This window comes from Mirounga leonina, unplaced genomic scaffold (assembly GCF_011800145.1).
Source record: "Mirounga leonina isolate KUSES-001 unplaced genomic scaffold, KU_Mleo_1.0 Mir_101283, whole genome shotgun sequence".
In the NCBI taxonomy this organism is placed as follows: Eukaryota; Metazoa; Chordata; class Mammalia; order Carnivora; family Phocidae; genus Mirounga; species Mirounga leonina.
The window spans coordinates 774,317-792,939 of record NW_023270096.1 but is presented as its reverse complement, the minus strand read 5'-3'; the positions used below and the strand labels follow the sequence as shown (position 1 = coordinate 792,939).

The 18,623-nt window shown below is 39.0% G+C and overlaps 1 protein-coding gene across 1 annotated transcript in view; it reads right to left on the bottom strand.

The window, feature by feature from the left end:
- Positions 1-18,623, bottom strand: part of ZC3H12B (zinc finger CCCH-type containing 12B) — a 78,076-nt gene that overhangs the window by 8,212 nt on the left and 51,241 nt on the right. The window contains exon 2 of the mRNA XM_035010433.1: positions 9,382-9,521. Coding sequence (XP_034866324.1) covers positions 9,382-9,521 — 140 coding nt within the window. The remainder of the gene's footprint in view (positions 1-9,381; positions 9,522-18,623) is intronic.

The following is an 18,623-nucleotide window of genomic DNA, read 5'->3' as shown; positions in this document are numbered from 1 at the left end:
CATCCATTTTGAATTTGTTTTTCTGTATGGTTTAAGAAAGTGCTCCAGTTTCATTCTTTTACATGTTGCTGTCCAATTTTCTCAACACCATTTTTTGAAGAGACTGTCTTTTTCCCCCCATCAGATATTCTTTCTTGCTTTGTCTAACTTAATTGACCATATAGTTGAGGGTTCCTTTCTGGGTTTTCTGTTCTGTTGCATTGGTCTATGTGTCTATTTTTGTGCCACCCCATACTGTTTTGATTACTACAGCTTTGTGATATAACTTGAAGTTTGGAATTGTGATGACTCCAGCTTCTCTTTTCTTTTTCAAAATTGCTTTGTATCTCCAGGGTCTTTTGTGGTTCCATACAAATTTGTGGATTGTTTTATCTAGGTCTGTGAAAAATGCTGGTGGTATTTTGATAGGGACTGCATTAAATGTGCTTTGAGTAGTATAAGCATTTTAACAATATTTGTTCTTCCAATCCATTAGCATGGAATGTTTTTGCCATTTCTTTGTGTCATGTTCAATTTCTTTCATCAGTGTTTTGTACTTTTCAGAATATAGGTCATTTACCCAGGTATCTTATTGTTTTGGGTGCAATTGTAAATGAGATTGATTCCTTAATTTCTCTTTCTGCTGCTTCATTATTGGTGTATAGAAATGCAACAGATTCCTGAACATTGATTTTGTATCCTGCGACTTTACTGAATTCATTTATCAGTTCTATCAGTTTTTTGGGTTTTCGATATAGGGTATCTTGTCATCTGTGAATAGTGAAAATTGTACTTCTTCCTTGCCTATTTGAATGCCTTTTATTTCTTCTTCTTGTCTGATAGCTGAGGCTAGGACATTCAGTACTATGTAAAATAACAGTGGTGAGAGTGGACATCCCTGTCTTTTTTCTGACCATGCATCCCCATGGAGGATGATACTAGCTGTTGGTTTTTCATAGATGGCTTTTATTATCTTGAGCATACCTCTAAATCTACTTTGTTGAGGGTTGTTATCAAGAATGGATGTTGTACTTTTCAAATGCTTTTCCACATCTATTGAAATGATCATATGGTCCTTATCTTTTCTTTTCTTTTTGTGGTTGTGTCATATTTGTTGATTTGCAAATATTGAACCACTCTTGTAACCCAGGAATAAATCCCACTTGATCTTGGTGAACGATTCTTTTATTGTATTGTTGCATTCAGTTTGCTAGTATTTTATTGAGAATGTTTGCATCCATGTTCATCAGGGATTTTGGCCAGTAGTTCTCTTTTTTAGTGGAGTCTTTATCTGGTTTTGATACCAGGGTAATGCTGGCCTCATAAAATGAACTTGGAAGTTTTCCTTCCTTTCCTAGTTTTTAGAATAGTTTCAGAAGAGTAGGTATTAAGAAAGTAATTTTTACATGTTTGTTAGAATTCACCTGTGAAACCATCTGGCCCTGGACTTTTGTTTGTTGGGAGTTCTCTGATTACTGATTCAGTTTCTTTGTTGTTTATTGGTCTGTTCAAGTTTTGTATTTCTTCCTGTTTCAGTTTTGGCAGTTTATATGTTTGTAGGAATTTGTCCATTTCTTCCAGGTTGTCCAATTTAGTGGCATATAGTATTTATAATATTCTATTATAATTGTTTGTATTTCTGTGTTGTTGGTTGTTATTTCTCCTCTCTTCTTTGTGATTTTATTAATTTGGGTCCTTTCTCTTTCTTTTTTGATAACTCTGGCTATAGGTTTATCAATTTTAATTTTTCAAAGAACCAGCTCTTGGTTTCATTGTTCTATTGTTATTTTTTAAATTTTTCTATATAATTTATTTCTGCTCTAATCTTTATTATTTCCTACCTTCTGCTGGATTTAGGCTTCATTTTTGTCCTTTTTCTAGCTCCTTTAGGAGTAAGGCCACGTTGTTTATTTGAAATTTTTCTTGCTTCTTGAGGTAGGCCTATACTGCTATATACTTCCCTCTTAGGACCGCTTTTGCTGCATCCCAAAGGTTTTGGAACATTGTGTTTTCATTTTCATTTGTTTCCATTTTTGTATTGCCTGTTTGATTTCCTGGTTGATCCTTTCATTGTTTAGTAGCATGTTGGGTTTTTTTGTTTGTTTGTTTGTTTTTAAAGATTTTATTTATTTATTTGACAGAGAGAGACACAGAGAGAGAGGGAACCCAAGCCGGGTGGGGAGGGAAGAAGGAGAAGCAGGGTCCCCGCAGAGCAGGGAGCATGATGCAGGGCTTGATCCCAGGACCCTGGGATCATGACCTGAGCCAAAGGCAGATGCTTAATGACTGAGCCACTCAGGCGCCCCTAGCATGTTGTTTAACCTAATATATTTGTAGTCTTTCCAGATTTTTTCTTGTGGTTGACTTCTAGTTTCATAGAACTGTGGTGAGAAAAGGTGCATGGTATGAATCCAGTCTTTTTGTATTTGTTAAGGCTTGTTTTTGACCTAATGTGTTCTATTCTGTAGAATGTTCTATATGCACTTGAAAAAAAAAATGTGTAGTGTGCTGTTGTAGGATGGAATGTTCTGAATATATCTATTAAGTCCATCTGGTCCAATGTGTCATTCAAAGCCATTGTTTCCTTGTTGATTTTCTGTTTAAATGATCTGTCCATTTATATAAGCAGGGTGTTAAAATCCTCTACTATTATTGTGTTATTATCAATTAGTTCCCTTTTATTTGTTATTAATTGATTTATATATTTGTGTGTTCCCATGTTGGTGGCATTAATATTTACATTTGTTAGACCTTCTTTTTGGGTTGTTCCATTTATGATTATATTTTGCCCTCTTTGTCTCCTTTTACAGTCTTTGTTTTGAAGTCTAGTGTTTCCAATGTAAGTTTTGCTACTTTGGCTTTCTTTTGAGATCTATTTGCATGCTAAATATTTCTCCACCCCTTCACTTTCAATATACAGGTGTCTTTAGGTCTAAAATGAATCTCATGTAGATAGAATATTGATGGGTCTTGTTATTTTAATCCATTCAGACCTATATCTTTTGATTGGAGCATTTGGTACATTTACATTCAAAGTATTTATTAATAGTTATGTATTATTGCCATCTTGTTACTTGTTTTGTCATTGTTTCTGGAGATTTTCTCTGATTCTTTCTTGTCTTTGATCTCTCCTTTGCACACAAAGAGTCCCCTTTAATATTTCTTGCAGGGCTGCTGTAGTGGTCACAAACTCCTTTAGTTTTTACTTGTCTGGGAAACTCTTCATCTCTCCTTCTTTTCTAAATGATAGCCTTGCTGGATAGAGTGTGCTTGGTTGCAGATGTTTCCCATTCAGCATGTTGAATATATCATGCTATTCCCCTTTGGCTTGCCAGGTTTCTGTTGAGAAATCTGCAGCTAGCCTTATGGGTCTTACCTTGTAAGTTAAGGATTTTTTTTCTTGCCACTTTTAAGATTTTTTCTTTATCATTATATTTTGCAAATTTAATTACAATCTGTCTTATTGGCCTGATTTCATTGATTTTGATGGGAGGTCACTGTGTCTCCTGGATCTGGATTTCTATTTCCCTTGACAAATTAAGGAAGTTTTTTGCTATTATTACCAAAAATGAATTTTCTGCCCCCTTTTCTCTCTGTTCTTCTGGGACTCCTATAATATGAGTTATTACGTTTGATGGAGTTCCCTAAGTCTATTCTTGTGTTACATAATTCTTTCTTTCTTTTGTTCAGCTTTATTGTTTTCCATTATTTTGTCTTCTAAGTCACTAATTTGTTCCTCTTTTACTCCAGCTTGCTGTTCACTGCATCAAGTCTGTATCCAATCTTGTTTATTGCATCTTTCATCTTGATTAATTCTTTTAACTCTTTTATCTCTGTTGTAAGGGTCTCACTGATGTCTTATATTCTTTTCTCAAACTCACTAAGTATCCTTATGATTGTTACCTTAAATTCTCCATCAGGCATGTTACTTATATCTCTTTTCCTTAGATTTCTGGCTGTGGCCTTGTCTTGTTCTTTCATTTGGGCTGGTTTTTTCTAAGTTTCTGTCTTTTTCTGTGTTTTTGAAAAGCCAGTTATGTTTCCTGCTTCTGAAAGTAATGGCCTTATGAAAAAGAGGTCATGTAGTTCCCAGGGCCTGGCACTTCAGGGATTGTCTCTGGTGTGTGCTGTGTATGCTCTGCTATTGTGATTTGGTTGCTCTGTCCTTCAGGCCAGTCATCTGCAGAGGCTCTCCTTGACAGCTGTGGGCAGTGTTTGGTCCCTGGCTTGAATGTCATAAGTTTCACCTTTGTGTGCTCTGATGTGCTTCTGAGGTGTGCTCTGGTGTGCTTCTGAGGTGACACTTGACACCAACTCCACCAGAACTGAGGCCTTGAGGAACTCTGTGGTCAGAAGGTGTGGTGTGGGCAGGGGTTTGTTCTGGTCTTCTGGGGGAGGGGTCTGTTGTGCTGGGACTGAGCCTTGCTTGACATGAAGGGTTGTCCCACTCCCTCAAGGGAGCTGGGCTTGGAATATGCAAGTTAGCCATCCAGTGTCCATGCTGAGCTGCTTCCTGCAAGTGGCTCAAGTTTATGCTAAGGGGCAGGGGAGACTCCTTTTTTCCCAAAGTGGGATCTTCATGAATGCTGCCTCTCAGGGACGTGCTCCTAGCATAGGAAATAATCTTCACCCTATGTACCCCAGACATTTTTCAGATGGCTGGTTCCATACTGTCCATCCCCAGGTTATTTGCCTGCTTTCTCTCCACGAGCAGCACAGTGCCCTCCTGGCTCTATCTCAGGCAAGTCTGCTGACCTTTAAATCTCCAGGCTTTAGAAACATGGTGTGGGCAGGGGCTTGTGCTGGTCATCTGGGGGAGGGGTCTGCTGTTCCATTTTCCTAGGTTGTCCAATTTGGTTGTCATATATTTTTTCATAATATTCTCTTATATTTGTATTTCTGTTGTTTTGGTTGATATTTCTCCTCTTTCACTTTTAATTTTATTTATTTGAGTCATTTCTCTTTGTGTTTTGCAGTCTGGCTAGAGGTTTATGATTTTTTTTTTTTTTTTATCTTTTCAAAGACCCAGCCCTTGGTCTCATTGGTCTCTTCTATTGTTTTATTTTATTTTATTTTTTTAGTTTCTGTATCATTTATTTGTACTCTAATCATTATTATTTCCTTCCTTCTGCTGTTTGGGGGTTGAATTTCTTGTTCTTTTTTCTATAACCTTTCTATATCTAGATCTAGATCCTATTGTAGATCTACACCTAAATCCTTTAGGTGTAAGGTTAGGTTTTTCTTTGAGATTTTTCTGGCTTTTTGAGGTAGGCCTGTATTGCTATAAATTTCCCTTTTAGAACTCCTTTTGCTGCATTCCACAGCACCATTGTGCTTTCATTTTCATTTATTTCCATGTACTTGTGGGATTTCTTTTTTGATTTCTTGCTTAGCCCATTCATTGTTTAGTAGCATTTTATTTAACCTCCATGCATTTGTGTTCTTTTCAGATTTTTTTTTTCTTTTGGTTGATTTCTAGTTTCATAGCATTGTGGTGAGAAAAGATGCATGGTATGATTTTGATCTTTTTGAATTGCTGAGACTTGTTTTGTGGCCTAATATGTGATCTATTCTGAAAAATGTTCCATGTGCACCTGAGAAGAATGTATGTTCTGCTGTTTTAGGATGGAATGTCCTAACTATATACGTTAAATCCACCTGGCCCAATGTGTCATCAAAACCACTGTTTCCTGGTTGATTTTCTTATTTGTTGATCTTCCTGTTGATGTAAGTGGAGTGTTAAAGTCTCCTACTTTTATTGTATTACTGTTGATTAGTTCCTGTTTATTATTAACTATTTTATGTATTTAGTTTCTCCCATGTTGGGTACTTAAATATTTACAACTGTTATGTCTTCTTGATTGATTGTCCCCTTTATTATCGTATAGTGTCCTTTTCTGTCTCCTTACTGTCTTTGTTTTTAAAATCTGTTTTGTATGATATAAGTATTGCTACTCCAGCTTTTTTTGACATCCTTTTGCATGATAGATGTTTCTCCATCCCTTCACTTTCAATCTTCAGGTGTCTTTAGGTCTAAAATGAGTTTCAAGCAAGTAGCATATAGATGGGTCTTGTTTTTTTTTTTTTTTTTTCCTTTTTATACATTCTGACACTCTATGTCTTTTAATTGGAGCATTTATCCCATTTACATTCAAAGTAATTATTGATAGATACGTATTTATTGCCATTTTGTTATGTGTTCTGTGGTTGTATCTGATGTTTTTCTGTGATCCTTTCTTCTCTTGTTCTCTTTCATTGTTTGTTTTCTTTAATGATACATTTGGTTTTCTTTCTCTTTATTCTTTGCATATCTATTAGTCGTTTTTGATTTGTGCTTACCATTACATTTGTATATAATATCTTCTGTATATAACAGTCTATATTAAGTTGATGGTCATTTAAGTTTGAACCCATTCTTCACTCCTCTCCTCCCAACATTTTAGGTATATGTTGTCATAATTTATTTTGTGAGTTCCTTGACTGATTTTTTATAGAAGTAATTATTTTTACTTCTTTTGTGTTTCTTACTTTCATATTGTTACCTTTGGTCTTTCCTTTGTACTCAAGGTGTTCCTTTTAATGTTTCTTGCAAGGCTGGTTTAGTGGTCATGAACTCCTTTAGTTTTTATTTGTCTGGGAAACTCTTTATCTCTCTTATTCTGAATGATAGTTTCACTGGGTGGAGTATCCTTGGCTGCAGATGTTTCCTGTTCAGCAATTTGAATATATTGTGCCACTCTCTAGTGGCTTGCAAAGTTTCTGCTGAAAAATCCACTGATAGACTTATGGGGCTTCTCTTATATATAACTCTTTTGTCTTGTTGCTTTAAATTTTTTTCTTTATCACTGCATTTTGCCATTTTAATTACAATATGTCTTGGTGTGGATCTGCTTTTGTTGAGTTTGCTCAGGTTTCTCTGTGCCTCCTGCATCTGGAATTTCCCAGATTAGGGATGTTTTCAGTTATTATTTCTTTAAATAAATTTTTTGTCCACATTTTTCTCTCTTCTCCTTCTGGGACCCCAAAAATGCAAATGTTACTATGCTTGATGGAGTCACTGAGTTTTCTAAGTCTATTCTCATTATGCAGTATTTATTTGTCTCTCATATGTTCCGTTTAATTGCTTTCCATTACTCTAAACTCCAGGTCACTAATACATTCCTCTGCTTCTTGTATCCTACTGTTTATTCCAAATATTACATTTTTAGTCTCATTTATTGAGTTTTTCATCTCTGATTGTTTTTTTTTTTTTTAATCTCTTTGTTAAGGGTCTTACTGAAGTTTGTCCACTGTAGTGTAAAGTCCAGTGCACATTTTTATGATCATTACTTTCAATTCTCTATCAGGCATACTACTTATTTCTGTTTTGCTTAATTCTTCTGTGATTTTATCCTGTTCTTTCATTTGGGACAAATTTGTCTGTCTCCTCATTTTGTCTACCTCTCTGTGTCTGTTTCTATGTGTTAGAAAAGTCAGCTATGCTCTCTGCTCCTGAAAGTGGTGGTTTTATAAAGAGGAGGTCCTGTAGTGACCTGCATGGCAGTATCCCCTATTCACCAGAACCTGGCACTTCATGGGATTTTCCTGTGTGTATTGCTTGCATCTGGCTATTGTGTTTAAGTAACTTTCCCTTTCAGTCTAGGCTTCTGCACTGATTCTCTGCCTGTTGTGGGCTGTGTTTGCTCTTTGTGGTGTTAGTGAGACCCAGGTAAGCCAGCCCTGAGGGGATGAGACTGTAGGAGGGTTCAGGGATTGGTGGCAGCATTAGCAAAATTTTCAGTGAGTCACTAGTCCTAGGTCAGATCCCCCAAAGTGCATTTGTGGCCACAGGCACAGCACATGTTAGTGACAGTGGCCAGGAGCTAAGCATGTGGCTGAGGTGGTAGCAAGGAGCACGTGCTGTCTGTGCAATCAGAGGCTGAAAGTGGAGGTGGCTGGTGGCATGTGGGCAGGGCACATGTGACATTAGCAAAACCTGTACTTAGCTGCTAGTCCTAGGCAAATTCCTCAAAGTGTGATGACAGCCAGGATTGCAGCGCACAACTGTGGCAGTGGCCAGAGGTGTGTGGCATCTGTGTGTGCAGCAATTGGGTACTGAGTGTGGTGGTTGGGGCACAAGATGTATGTGCACATGGCTGGCTTGGTGGGGCACCTGTGGCATTAACAAAATTTGCACTAAGCCTAGGGCCAAGGCCAGAAGACTTGGGATAGACAAGTCCTCAGGAGAACTCCTGGGCAGGGCACACTGCTAGGAGGTTAGGTAACAAGTGTCTTTGCAGTACAGCCTCCTGCAGGTGGTTCTGTTTATACTGGTTGGTGGGCAATGAAAATGGTGACTGTCAGCTCCTTTGTTCCCAGAGAAGTCCCTCAACATGCTCCAAAATCAGTATAAACAGATTTTCCTCCTGTTTTGTAAGGTGTTGCTTCTATGTTGCCCCTCCTTGGGCTGTTGTCTCTTTAGGGGTGGAGACCCAGCTATCACTTGCCCTCCCAGCTCACCCATTGCTGGCTGAGTCAGTGGACTTTTAAAGCTTCAGACTCTAAGTCCTGTTGGTTATTCAAACTCACAGAATTCAGCCCCTCTGATATTCAAAGCCAGACATTATGGGGATTTGTTTTCCCTGTGTTGGCTTTCTGGTGATTTCCCCTCTCTGAAACCATAGTTCCCTCCCTCTTGCTGGCTGCTCCAGACTAAACTATCATTTCTGCCCTTCCTAACCTCTCTGATGTGGCTTCTCTACATTTAGTTATGGAGTTTGTTCTGCCAGTCTTCATATCACTCTTGTTTATTGACATGGATGTGAGTGATATCTAGTTGCAAACATGGGACGGGGTGAGCTTAGGGTCCTCCTACTCTGCCATCTTGCCTGTACTTCAAATTAAAACATCTTTGTAGGACCCTAAAGGTATCATAGCCCTGGGCACTGGGCCTGCTGTGCTTCATGAATAAGTTGGCTCTGACTGCCATGGGAGTTTTCTCTCTATATATTTTACCCTATAATTTGCAAATCTCACAATCACTTCTCTGGTACAGAATGTGATCCATTTTCTATGATGGTTTCTTTAGTCTTTTGGAAAACTCAGTCACACTCATAACCAGGTTCATCCCCCTTTAGTCTGAAATCTATGTTCAAATAGAAAGCACTCCTTTTTTTTTTTCAACTGTTTGCTTTATTCCTTGCTGAATTGAAGTTGTCTCAATTTAATTGCCATATGCCACAACACAATAATGGTTTTATTTGGATCAGGAAAAATATGTTTAAAAATGTACTTAATACAAGACATTTTAAGTATACTTAAACTTAGAAAAATAATTATCTAAGTTGGGACCATCAACCTCTCCCTAAACTATCTTGCTAGCTTTTCCTCTGGATGAGAAGAAATGTCTTATTTGAAAAATACCTGTAATTGGTGCATCAGGGCGGGATTGCTCTTTTCTCCATGCAGGCACAAATACAGTAATATCTTTATGGCCTTTGTCTAGAAACCAATCCACAGCAAGTTGTATTCCTCTGCAGGAGAACTCTTCTTTATTCCCATGGCTTTAGGAAGATAGAGAATGAAAGGATAAAAGATCAACAATAGGTAGCAAAGAAATACTCCAAACAGGCTTTTTCTTAGTACCAAGACATTAACAATAGACATTTTATTTCTCGAAAATGCCAAAAATGTATTTTTATTTTTTTAAAGATTTTATTTATTTATTTATTTGACAGAGAGAGAGAGCACAAGCAGGGGGAGCAGGAGAGGGAGAAGCAGGCTCCCCACTTAGCAGGGAGTCCAATGTGGGGCTCAATCTCAGGACCCTGGGATCATGACCTGAGCCAAAGGCCGATGCTTAACTAACTGAGCCACCCAGGTGCCCAAAAATGTATTTTTAAAAACAAAAAATGAAGTTCTTTTTTATTCAATCATTATAAATATTGCCATTATTATTACACCTTTCTTTAAGGCCACAGATGGTTAATAACAACTCCCAGCTTATAGCAACCTTGATGGCTGTTTCCTACCACTACTTTAATTTTCTCTCTTCTCTCTCTACATCTACTACCACTTTATTTTAGAATATTCAGATATTCACAACAGATGAGAAAAGAAGAGGTGTCACCAGAGGTTTAGATAGTTTATAAGGAGGATTAGTTGGAGATAAATTTTAAGCACATATATGAAGCTTAAAAAATGATATTGACAGCAAAAAAATACATAAATGCTGACTAAAAATGGTTATTACATTTAATTAAATATAATGTACCAATAAAAATCACATTCTTAAAAATTTTAAGATGCGGGGAATGCTCACAATATAATTGTAAAGGGAAAAAAGGATACAGACTATATATAATGTAATCCCAATTTCGTAGAAGAAAGTCTATATAAATTTATAAAAAATACTAGGAAATAGATACATCAAAATATTAATAAAAAAATTATTCTGTGCGAGAGGCTTTTAAGTGATTTATTTTCTTTATTCCAAAATTTCTTCAAAAAATTAAGTATTGCTTTTATAATTAGAACATGATGTAAAAAGAGAAGACAATTTATCATAATTATTTGTAGATGTGAACATTGTAAAACCTTAAAAAGTCAAACAGAAATTTGATAGAAAATTTGAAGAGGGAAAATTAACAGATGAATTGGGAAAAGTTATATTTATTGCCATCATCTTAAAAACTCACAAATAGTGTACTAAATTTGTGCCTAGTTTGCCTGTGAAAATTCTGATTTCTTAGCATGGAGTTTGGTATTCTAACATAAATATAAACCACACTAAATTACAGTTATTAAACAGCTTGGATGGTAAAACAAATTGGCATACATTACATGTACCAATTCTAGTACAATAAAGTGGATATTGCCTGTCAAGATTGATCAGAAAAGAAGAACTATTTTGCTAGAAAGCTAATTAAGACAATATAATGGGGTTTCTCTCTTTAGATTTCTCACTTTCTCACTAGTACTCAACTACAAGAGAAATTACTCCAATTATGTTGTTCCGTTTCCGTTTGAGTAAATTAATACATAATTTCAGAGGTCCCATTAATACATACACTGCAAGACTTCCCAGTGTCTTAATCACACTTGAAGCACATGACAAAAAAAATATTAAATGTTTTTCTAACATTTCTAAACACACGTTAATCATGTTTAAGTCTCCAGTAAGTGCCATAAAGCAATTATACCACATTACTAAAAGTCAAAGCACCTAAGGAAAAAAAAAAAAAGGAAATATATTTAACTGCCAATACACTCCAAGATAGCCTTAGAAACAGCTACCATGCTGATTGCTTCTAAAAAGTTGAACAATGGGTAAATTGGTCCAGCCTATGGATCTTAAAGAGTTAATACTGGATGAACTCAGCATGAAACAGGCAGGTAGGGAAGATGCCCAGATGTTATTTTTCCCACTGCTATAGTGCTGGTAAGTATGAGAATAACACAAATTCAGGAAAATCATCAGAATTGCCAACAGAGGGGGAATTTGGAGGAAAGGGATGGGATTTCATTTCACATGGCTTGGCAGTGCTATAAAGTGTGTCCTCCCAAACACAGTCTATAAACATAAATAAACATAAGAGTAATATTTGCTGTTGGATATGCCAAATTTATATTTTATGTTGCCAAATTCTTTGTTTAAAAATATTTTTTACTAAATAAGTCAGACAGAGAAAGACAAATACTATATAATTTTACTTATATGTGGAATCTAAAAAGCAAAACAAATAAAGCAGAAATAGACCCATAAGTACCAAGAACAAACTGGTGGTTGCCAGAGGGGGTGCGGACAAAATGGGTGAAGGGAAGGGGAAAGTACAAGCTCCCAGTTATGGAATAAATAAGTCATGGGTATGAAAGGCATAGCATAAGGAATATAGTCAATGGTATTGTGATAGCATTGTATGGAGACAGACGGTAACTACACTTGTGGTGAGAATAGAGTTGTCCAGTCACTATGTTGTACACCTGAAACTAATGTAACATTGTGTGTCAACAGTACTTTAATAAAAATGAATAAAATATTTTTCACTATGAAAAATTATATGCCAACATACTAAACAACCTAGAAGAAATGGGTAGATTCCTAAAGATAGTGTCTGCTCCAAGATGACAACATAGGAAAGACACTGAACTCACCCCCTCCATGGAACATACCAAATTACACTGATTTATAGAATAATCATCTTGAAGAAGGCCTGAGGACTGGCTGAACAGCCTCTGCACAACAAAAGATAGAATGGCCAAAGAGAAGAGAAAGAGAGATGAAGACATGGTAACAAAGGGAACTCCCAACCCTGACACTGCAAACAGCGGTGAGAAGGGATAGTACTGAGGTACCAGGAACAGATTCCTCTGTCCTTGGGCACAGAAACAAACAAACAAACAAACAAACAAACTGTGGTTTAAAAAAGCAATTATCATATATAAGATAGAGCACTAGAACTCTGCCAAATGGCAGCAGAGCTGTGGGCTCCAGGTCAGAAAAACTGGAGAACATGGTTTAGTTCCCTCTCCACCTTGAAAATGCAAACTGGAGTGGCATCTAGATGCATAGCCAGCTTGCTGCCTCAGTGACCCCTTGGTCCACAAGCCTACACCGGCCCTGGTAGCTCTGGGGCACCAAAAAAACAGTGCAGTTTAAAAGGCCAAAGGAGGGGTGCCTGGGTGGCTCAGTCATTAAGCATCTGCCTTCGGCTCAGGTTGTGATCCCAGTGTCCTGGGATCAAGCCCTGCATTGGGATCCCTGCTCTGCAGGAAGCCTGCTTCTCCCTCCCCGACTCCCCTTGCTTGTGTTCCCTCTCTCACTGTGTCTCTCTCTGTCAAATAAATAAATAAAAATCTTAAAAAAAAATAAAAGACCAAAGGAGCTGAGAGAATGCTCTCTGAGTCAGAAGGACTGGAGAATGACAGGGTTTACTCTCCTCCCCCTCCAGAACAGGTAAGAGCAGGGTCTGCTTTCCATAGTTGGCTTGCTGCCTCAGGAAACCCTAATTAGGAGCTCTGGGCCCCCAGCCCACATCAGCCCTAGCCAATCCACCCAGGTGGCCACAGGTGTAACGCACGCCAGAACACTCCAGGCCCACATCACTTTGGCTTCAGACAGGTTGCTAGGTCACCCTTTTGACAGAGTGCTCTGAAACCTCCTGGGTGATGTCTGCTTCAGATTCAGCTCCGCTGCCACGGTGCCCTCTGAGTGGCAAGCCCCAGGAACACTCCAGCCCATGTTTGCATCAATTTCACCCACCCCACCAGGTGCTGCTCAGAGAACCCTGGGATACTCCTGCCCTCATTGGCTTTTGCTCCAGTTGCCTAGTTAAGGCACCCACTGCACTCAGCACCTTGGGACACCCCAGCTTGCACCCAACTCAGCTTTCCCTGTCCTTCCCTGTCACCCTCAGTGTGGAGAGCCCTAGGACAATCTGGCTTACAACCCCTTCAGCTTCAACTGTCCTGCCAGAGCACATTTTGTGTGGGAGACTCCAGAGAATACACTGGCTGTACCCACTTTAGCTTTAGTTGTCCTGCCAGGGTTCCCTCTGTGTGAAGTACCCAAAGACTTCCTGGCCTGTACCTTGCCTCAGCTCCAGCCACCCCTTCACAGCACCCTGTATGCAGAGGGTCCTGAAACACTCCAGATTATATCCACTTCAGCTTCAGCTATCCTGACAATATACCTTCTGTGCAAAGAGATCCAGGTCCTCCCAGCTTGCACCCACTTTACTTTCAGCTATCCTGTCAGGACATCCTCTGTGTATAGAGCTCAGGGACTTCCTGGCCTCTGTACCACCTCAGTGCCAGCCACTCCACCAGTATACCCTCTGCACAGACCATTCCAGGACACCCTGGCTTGCACCCATTTAAGCTTCAGCTGTCCTCCAGGTTGCATTCTTCACAGAAAGCCCCAGGATCTCCCAGCCTGCACCCACTTCAGCTTCATCTGTACTGCCTGGGTACTTGCTGCATGGAGAGCCATGGGAACTCAGCGACAGCTCACCTCAGCTCCAGGAGACCTCCAGGACACCATTGATGGGGAGAGCACTGGGACACCTTAGTTTACACCTACTTTAACCTTAGCTGTCCTGCCAGGACACCCAATGCATGAAGAACCCAGGGACTGTACTGATCTGCACCCGCTGCACCCGCTTCACCTTTAGCTGCCCTTCCAAGGTGCTTATAATGTGGAGAGCCCCAGAACCTCCAGCCCATACCAGCCACAGCTTCAGCTAACCAGCAAAAGTCACTAAACACACATATACTACACAGGGGACAACCACACACAAGAAGATTCCTTCACATTTAAAAGAAGTAGCTGTTCTGCTTAATCCATAAAAACAAACACAGAAAGTCAAGCAAAATGGGGAGACAGAGTAATATGCTTCAAAAGAAAGAATAAGACAAAACTTCAGAAAAAGAACTAAATGAAATGGAGATAAGCAATATGACTGATAAGGAATTTAATGATTGCAAAGATGCTCACTAGACTGGAAATAAGAGTGGAAGAACTCAGTGAGACTTGGCAAGCCCCTCCCCGAGAAGATCAGCACAAACCTTGCCCACATCACATCTCTGAAGACTGGAGATTTGGATAATTGAATTCAAATTAAAAAAAAAAAAAAAAGCCTGGAGTTTTGAAGGTCAGCACGATTGGCTGGGAGAGAGCCTGGAGGGCACTGCACTGCTCCTGGTGAAAAGACAGACAAAAAACCTGGAGGCAAGTGATCCGAAAAACCTGAGACACACAGTAGAGAGATTATTCACTCTTCTCAGAGTGCTTCCCTGAGAGGCAGCGTTCAGAGATGCCTCTCCAGGGACAACAGAGTTGGCTGGTGCCATTTCTCACACTTGAACCCTCACCATAAACACAGAGCCACTTGTGAGAAGCAGCGAAGTGCCAACACAAACTGCCTGACTTACCTACCACAAGTTCCATACTCCTGTGCTCTGCGGGGACCACCCTTCTCAGTCAATCTTGCCTCAGTCCAACACATCAGACCCCCTCCCCAGAGGACCAACAGAAGCCCCTGCCCACATCACATCTCTTGACCAGAGAGTTTTGCAGGGATTCAGTTCTAGGGAAAGTAGTATCCATTCTCATTTAACAAGCAGACAAGAGCACACCTAGTTAAAACTCACTACATTCTGGCCAAAGACCAAACACTATCCACTGCAGGCAAGGAAAGCCTCTGTAGATGACTGGCCTGAAGGATAGAGAAGCCAAAACACAACAGCAGAGCAAATGCAGCAACCAGAGACACTCCCTTAAGTGCCAGGCCCTGGGCATTATATGACCTCTTCTTCATAAGACCATTACTCTCAGGAGCAAGAAACATAACTGGTTTTTCTACCACAGAGAAGGCAGAGACTTTTATTTATTTATTCTTTTTTGAATTTAAGATTTTATTTGTTTTTGCTAGAAGACTTTTTACAGAATTAAGGAGTAGGGACCCTGTGGCCAGTTTAGAATTAATGAATAAAAAAGATAACATTTCAGAGTTATTTTTATAAAAGTATTTCTAACAAATAAATCACAATGTTATATTAACCCTAATAATATCTAAAATAACTTACTCCTTTTTAAAAATGCAAACAATCTTATTAATTCTTTCAAAGAACCAACTTCTAGTTTCATTGATCTGATCTACTGTGTTTCTGGTTTCTAATTCATTGATTTCTGCTCTAATTTTAATTATTTCTCTTCCAATGCATGGCTTAGGCATTGTTTGTTGCTTTTTCTCTAGTGCTTTAAGGTGTAGAGTTAGTTGGTGAATTCGGGATTTTTTTATTTTTTTGAGTGAGGCTTGGATGGCTATGTATTTCCCCCTTAGGACCGCCTTTGCAGGATCCCATAGGTTTTGGACCGACGTGTTTTCACTCTCATTGATTTCCATGAATTGCTTAAGTTCTTTGATTTCCTGGTTGACCCAAACATTCTTGAACAGAGTGGTCTTTAGCTCCCAAGTGTTTGAATTTCTTATACACTAACAACACAACTGTAGAAATAGAAATTAGAGAAACAATTCCATTTACAATAGCACCCAAAACCATAAGATACCTCAGAATAAACCTAACCAAAGAGGTAAAGGATCTATACTCTAGGAACTACAGAACACTCATGAAAGAAATTGAAGAAGACACAAAAAGATGGAAAAATATTCCATGCTCATGGATCGGAAGAATAAGCATTGTTAAAATGTCTATGCTACCCAGAGCAATCTATAGCTTCAATGCCATCCCGATCAAAATTTCAGTGACATTTTTCAAAGTGCTGGAACAAACAATCCTAAAATTTGTATGGAATCAGAAAAGACCCCGAATCGTCAAGGCAATGTTGACAAAGAAAAACAAAGCTGGGGGCATCACGTTGCCCGATTTCAAGCTATATTACAAAGCTGTGATCACCAAGACAGCATGGTACTGGCACAAAAACAGACATATAGACCAATGGAACAGAATAGAGAACCCAGATATGGACCCTCAACTCTATGGTCAAATAATCTCTGACAAAGCAGGAAAAAACATGCAATGGAAAAAAGACAGTCTCTTCAATAAATGGTGCTGGGAAAATTGGACAGCCACATGCAGAAGAATGAAACTCGACCATTCTCTAACACCATTCACAAAGATAAACTCAAAGTGGATGAAAGACCTCAATATGAGATAGGAATCCATCAAAATCCTAGAGGAGAACATAGGCAGTAACCTCTTTGACATCGCCCACAGCAACTTCTTTCAAGATACATCTCCAAAACCTAGTGGAACAAAAGCAAAAATGAACTTTTGAGCTTTCATCAGATAAAAAGCTTCTGCACAGCAAAGGAAACAGTCAACAAAACAAAGAGGCAACCCACAGAATGGGAGAAGATATTTGCAAATGACACTACAGATAAAGGGCTAGTATCCACGATCTATAAAGAACTTCTCATACTCAACACCCAAAAAACAAATAATCAAGTCAAAAAGTGGGCAGAAGAGATGAAAAGACACTTCTCTGAAGACGACATACAAATGGCTAACAGACACATGAAAAAATGTTCATCATCATTAGCCATCAGGGAAATTCAAATCAAAACCACTTTGATGGGCGCCTGGGTGGCTCAGTTGGTTAAGCGACTGCCTTCGGCTCAGGTCATGATCCTGGAGTCCCTGGATCGAGTCCCGCATCGGGCTTCCTCCTCGGCGGGGAGCCTGCTTCTCCCTCTGACCCTCCCCCCTCTCATGTGCTCTCTCTCTCTCTCATTCTCTCTGTCTCAAATAAATAAATAAAATCTTTAAAAAAAAAACCACTTTGAGATACCACCTTATACCAGTTAGAATGGCAAAAATGGACAGAGAGAGAAACAACAAATGTTGGAGAGGTTGTGGAGAAAGGGGAACCCTCTTACACTGTTGGTGGGAATGCAAGTTGGTACAGCCACTTTGGAAAACAGTGTGGAGGTTCCTCAAAAATTTAAAAATAGAGCTACCTTATGACCGAGCAATTGCACTCCTGGGTATTTACCCCAAAGACACAGATGTAGTGAAAAGAAGGGCCCTATGCACCCCAATGTTCATAGCAGCAATGTCCGCAATAGCCAAACTGTGGAAAGAGCCGAGATGCCCTTCAACAGATGAATGGATCAAGAAGATGTGGTCCATATATACAATGGAATATTACTCAGCCATGAGAAATGATGAATACCCAACTTTTACATCAACATGGATGGGACTGGAGGAGATTATGCTAAGTGAAAGAAGTCAATCAGAAAAAGTCAATTATCATATGGTTTCACTTATTTGTGGAACATAAGGAATAGCATGGAGGACATTAAGAGAATGAAGGGGAAAATGGGGGGGGGGAGGGAATTGGAGGGAGAGATGAACCATAAGAGACGATGGACTCTGAGAAACAAAAAGGGTTTTAGAGGGGAAGGGGGAGGGGGGATTGGTTAGCCCGGTGATGGGTATTAAGGAGGGCACGTACTGCATGGAGCACTGGGTGTTATATGAAAACAATGGATCGTGGATCACCACATCAAAAACTAATGATGTATTGTATGGTGACTAATATAACATAATAAATTTTTAAAAATAAATAAAAATAAAAATGCAAACAAAAAGAGAGAGCATAAGTATCTGTGTTGGACAGAAAGCAACTTTCCAATCTTGTTCTAAAGTGAAATTAAATTTAAATTTAAATAGTATAAGAAATTCTGCTGTGGCTCCAGACATAAGGGTAGGAAGAAATTTCCAAGAAATTAACCATGTGATATGAATTATCTCGACGTGGGAAGTCCACTGGTATTTATCCTTATTCTGGCTAGCAGGTGTGCCTTAAAATCGCTAAGCTTAAGAGAAGTGGAATGGACCAGGGATGTATTACACTGAGCATTTAAAATTCTTCTGCAGAGCCTTTCTAGCAAAGCATTTTGATTAATGATTCAGTCATTTTAATTAGGGTTTGCTTCAAAAGTAACTGGCAAGGCGACTGGGATGGCACAGAATTGCAGAAACTGGTGCTATTCCTAAACCTCTTTCCTCCTCCTCCTCCTCCTCCTCCTCCTCCTCCTCTTTCTTCTTTCTTCTTTCTTCTTTCTTTCTTCTTTCTTCTTTCTTCTTTCTTCTTTCTTTCTTCTTTCTTCTTTCTTCTTTCTTCTTTCTTCTTTCTTCTT